This window comes from Berghia stephanieae, chromosome 14 (assembly GCF_034508935.2).
Source record: "Berghia stephanieae isolate SIO BIC M18660-M18661 chromosome 14, UCSD_Bste_1.3, whole genome shotgun sequence".
Lineage (NCBI taxonomy): Eukaryota > Metazoa > Mollusca > Gastropoda > Nudibranchia > Aeolidiidae > Berghia > Berghia stephanieae.
In genome coordinates, this window is record NC_088373.1 from 32,447,668 (window position 1) to 32,452,536 (window position 4,869).

At 38.9% G+C, this 4,869-nt stretch overlaps 1 protein-coding gene across 1 annotated transcript; it reads left to right on the plus strand.

The window, feature by feature from the left end:
• The first annotated feature begins 287 nt into the window (after positions 1 to 287).
• On the plus strand, positions 288 to 1,940 carry LOC144959385 (uncharacterized). Its single transcript, XM_078891958.1, has one exon. It carries the CDS (start codon positions 288 to 290, stop codon positions 1,086 to 1,088), a length of 801 nt encoding a protein of 266 aa, XP_078748084.1. The 3' UTR covers positions 1,089 to 1,940.
• The last annotated feature ends 2,929 nt before the right edge of the window (positions 1,941 to 4,869 follow it).

Consider the following 4,869-nt stretch of genomic DNA (forward strand, 5'->3'; position numbering starts at 1 on the left):
TCGCGGTCAGGCAGTAAAGATGTAGAATGTAATGCTGACCTTTCGCGGTCAGTTGATATGGTGCCAGGCAGTAGTAGAGATGCAGGGATGATGGAGCAGGCATTCTCATATTTCGAGAATGTGGTAGGCAGGACAGAAGTGAAAGGGAAGGTGCTGGCAGAGAATGTTTCAACTGGTGTTACACAGGTTTTATGTGACGGTCTGCCCAAGGATACGATTACTGCTCTCTCTGAAAAATATCCAGTGCCAACAAATTGGTGAAGGAGGCCTTTGACCGTTTTAATGAAATGGAGGAGGAAGATGCTAATGTCAATATTGGCCTTTCGCGGCCAATATGTAATGATGACATTGAGTCTGATCTTTCGCGATCAGGCAGTAAAGATGTAAGTAATGCTGACCTTTCGCGGTCAGGCAGTAAAGATGTAGAATGTAATGCTGACCTTTCGCGGTCAGTTGATATGGTGCCAGGCAGTAGTAGAAATGCAGGGATGATGGAGCAGGCATTCTCATATTTCGAGAATGTGGTAGGCAGGACAGAAGTGAAAGGGAAGGTGCTGGCAGAGAATGTTTCAACTGGTGTTACACAGGTTTTATGTGACGGTCTGCCCAAGGATACGATTACTGCTCTCTCTGAAAAATATCCAGTGCCAGCAAATTGCTCTAGACTAGAGGTTGTCCAATGCAATGAGGAGGTTTTTAAACAGATATCCCCTGCCTCTAGAATGAGGGACGCATCCTTGCAGAAAGTGCAGGTATCGCTTATGAAAGGCATTACTGCTGTTTGCAGGGCTATGGAGATGGTGAAAGGAGATAACAAAGAAGTACTGGAAAATATTTCGGATGGAGTCGCTTTGCTCACCAATGCCTCTCATAGTTTGGATATTTATAGAAGACAGTCACTTCGCGGTGAAATTAGAGATGACCTCAACGCTCTCTGTACCGCTTCCTATCCTGTTAGTGACAAGTTATTTGGGAGCAACATTAAAGATAAGATTAAAGACATGAACGATTCTATTCGAGTGGCAAAAACCACAAGGAGATTTTCCCCGTACCCGTCCCATGGCCAGAAAAGGTTTCCTTTTTTTTAGGCAAAGGTCAACCATGGAAAGGTCAAGGAGGGGGGACAAACACCTTTCGGGGGAATACAAGGACATGGAACAACCACAAACAACACCACAAGCAACACACATTCAAAAGGAGGAATTAAAGGATAAGGTAACCCATTTGCATGGGGGCAGAACTAAATTATTTATATCTACTTGGAAAATGTATACCTCTGATCCTTTTATTATTCAATGTATTTCTGGATGTGCAATTGATTTTTTGTCCCCTCCTGTTCAAATGAAACCAGCTCATACTATCCAATTTAAACAGGATGAAAAGTTAGCTTTACAGGAGATGATAATACAATATGAAAGGGATGGTGTTATCCAGAAATGTACACCGGAGGAGGGTGATTTTGTTAATAATGTTTTCCTTAGGGAGAAACGTGCTATACCCGGTGAGCAGAGGAAAAAGTATCGAATGATATTAAATGTAAAACATCTCAACTCCTTTGTGCGTTATCGCCATTTTAAGTATATAACTTTGATAGATATATTAAAGTTTCAGTTCAATCTTTTATTGAATTAGAATGGTGGAAGTCTGAAGGCGTCCACAGTAAGAAACGATTACATATAGATAACCCTTCTTTTGTGATGAGAACTGATGCTTCAGGTCATGGCTATGGAGCAATTATGAATGATGTTGCCACACAGGGTATGTGGACGGAAGAAGAGCAGATGGATCACATCAACGTTCTAGAAATAAAAGCAGTTTATTTAGGACTTCAATCTTTGTGCAAAGATATTTCCAATTGTCACATTCGGGTAGAAGTAGATAATATGACAGCTGTTTCTTACATTAATAACATGGGGGGAACCCATTCAGTTAAATGCAATGACATCACACGAGAGTTAATTTTATGGTGCAAAACCAGGGGAATATGGATTTCAGCATGTCATATTCCCGGAGTGGAAAATACCATTGCTGATGATTATAGTAGAAAATTATCTATTCATACTGAGTGGTCGCTTAATCGAACAGAGTTCAATAAGCTTTGTGATCATTTTGGAAATCCAGAAATTGATCTTTTTGCTTCTAGAACCAATTTTCTTATTCCCAAATATATGTCGTTATATCCTGACCCATCTGCCTGTGCCATTAATGCCTTTTATCATTTATGGGCTGGATTTGTGTATTTATTCCCTCCATTCAATATGATCCCCAGGGCTCTACAAAAGATACAACAAGACAAAGTATCGCGAGCGTTGGTGATAGCACCAATTTGGCAAACACAGACTTGGTTCCCCAAACTTATGACTATGCTGATAGCGCCCCCGGTCCATCTAAAAGCCTCAAAACACCTATTGACATTGGCATCAGACAGGGCAGCTGTGCACCCTTTGTATCCAAAACTAAAGTTGATGGCTTGTCTCTTATCAGGGCAAAAATCCGGAAACAAGGAGTTTCCAAGCACGCCTTAAAAATAATTATGAAAAGTTGGCGTCGCAACACCCAAAAACAGTACAATAGTTACTTACTGAAATTTATCCAGTTTTGTGATGCTGATGGGGTGGACCCTATGAGTAAAAATGTTCAGACTACTATAGCTTTTTTGACAATATTATTTCAATCTGGATTGGGATACAGTGCCATCAATACAGCGAGGTCAGCAGTGTCAACATTGAACGAGACCGGTTCAGATCCGCTAGTGTGTAGATTTATGAAAGGTGTATTTCATTCTCGACCCACTCGTGCCCGTTACACTACTGTTTGGGACATATCTACTGTGTTAAATTATTTAAGATCACTTTCCCCTGCTCGTGATCTTAACCTTTTTATGTTAGGATCCAAACTTCTTATGCTATGTTCTCTTGTTACGGGACATAGGTGCCAATCATTTCATGCCATGACTATTGAATCATCTTGTTTATCTATTCATGATAGCAAAGCTATATTCCATATTAGTAAATTGCTTAAACATAACTCGCCTTCTAATCCTCAAACAATTATTACACTCCATGCATTTAATGAGGACAGGCGGATTTGTGTTATGACATATCTACGAGCATACTTGAAACGGACTAGACCACTTCGATCTTCTAATAAATTGTTTATTAGCACCCTTAGCCCTCACTTAGGAGTCTCCAAGGATACACTGTCACGTTGGATTAGACTTATCCTAACCAAGTCAGGAGTGGATACTAACATATTTAAAGCACACAGCACACGATCAGCATCTTGTTCTTCAGCAGCTAAGGGTGTAGATATATGGCATGTACTTAATACGGCAGGATGGAAAAGGGAGTCTACCTTTGCTCGATTCTATAAAAAGCCCATTGAATCTCATTCGGAATCTTTTGCAAATTCAGTACTATCCTCAAAACCTGCCCTGCTTTGAAATCTCCAAGTGGCTCCTATCAGCATTAAAGTAGACGGAATAATTAAAAAATTATACGAGTCTTACCTTGGGAAGACGAAGTATGATGATAATTATTCCGTCTCTTAATGCTGAAGGAGTCAATTGCCCTTCCCTCCCTTGCCCTTACTATTAATATGATTATAATTCTATATTGAGTATTATTGTTGTTTTTCGGTGAAATTGTGCTATATATTACACATGTGTAACCTATCGCGGGATAAGTTCATAGAGTACTTAGTTTAGTTGTGTATTATCATTACTACACACTTGTTGTGGGCAGCTTTTTCGGAGTTAAATAGTGATCACGTGACGCAGCGCTTCCTCCAATTGACTCCTTCAGCATTAAGAGACGGAATAATTATCATCATACTTCGTCTTCCCAAGGTAAGACTCGTATAATTTTTTAATTATATATTACCCCTACAGTCCACATTGTGTCTGCCTGACTTGGTGATATCTATGATAATTCGTTTTGATAATGTCAATCGGGGCACGGCCTCTGTAAAACTCTACACTGTAGACTACAGTCAGAGAGAGGTTCTTCGGTGGAACCCACATTTAGCTCTTTGAAAGTTCCCAATCATTCGTTTGGACAGAAAAAAACTCCTACCGTCAAAGGCAGTTTAGATTTGAAGATGCATTTGTTTTCTATTAAAAAACATTCAGTACTAGACAATCCTTGACTTGATGAATTTCAAAAGTTATGGTTTGAAATTATTTCGTAAATTTTTCATGATTTCATGATTCATTCCTCACGAAATTGTCGGGGGTTAAGTCAGTTCCCATGTCATCGCCGTCTGAAGTAAGGTTTTTAAAAAAAAGTTTGTTTAGAAAGCTCCTACAAAGGGAAACAACTCAAATATTGTTCCCTCAACTAACCCCAAGAAAAAATAAAACCTAGTACTAGTACCTTTAACTAACCCTAATACTAATACAGGAAAAGCAAACAGCATAGCACCTTTGCTAAGACATGACTAACCCTAATAGAAAAAAAAAATCCTATTTGATGAAAAATTGAATAAATAACGCCTGACAAAAGATCAACCAGGCCTGTAAATCTTCCGTCTATTGTCGGATTTCCGACAGTACAATTTTGCTCTATAAGTGCTAAAAAAATAAAAAATAAAAGGTAATAGTAAAAATAAAATTCGTAACGCCAAAGAACAGAACCAATAAAATAGAAAATAAAAGACTTTTATTTCGTTCCTCGAAAAAATTAGATTTTATTCCGTTTCAAATGCCGACTTAAAAAACAAACAAACCAAAAACCTTTTTATTTGTCGCATCAAAGACAAAACATGCCGTATATCAGTTAGCTATAATATATTATCATGCCACCTACACGCTCCGCTAGACGTTTATGTATCCACTGCTTGGCTACTGTGCCACAGCCAGCGAGAGAGAAG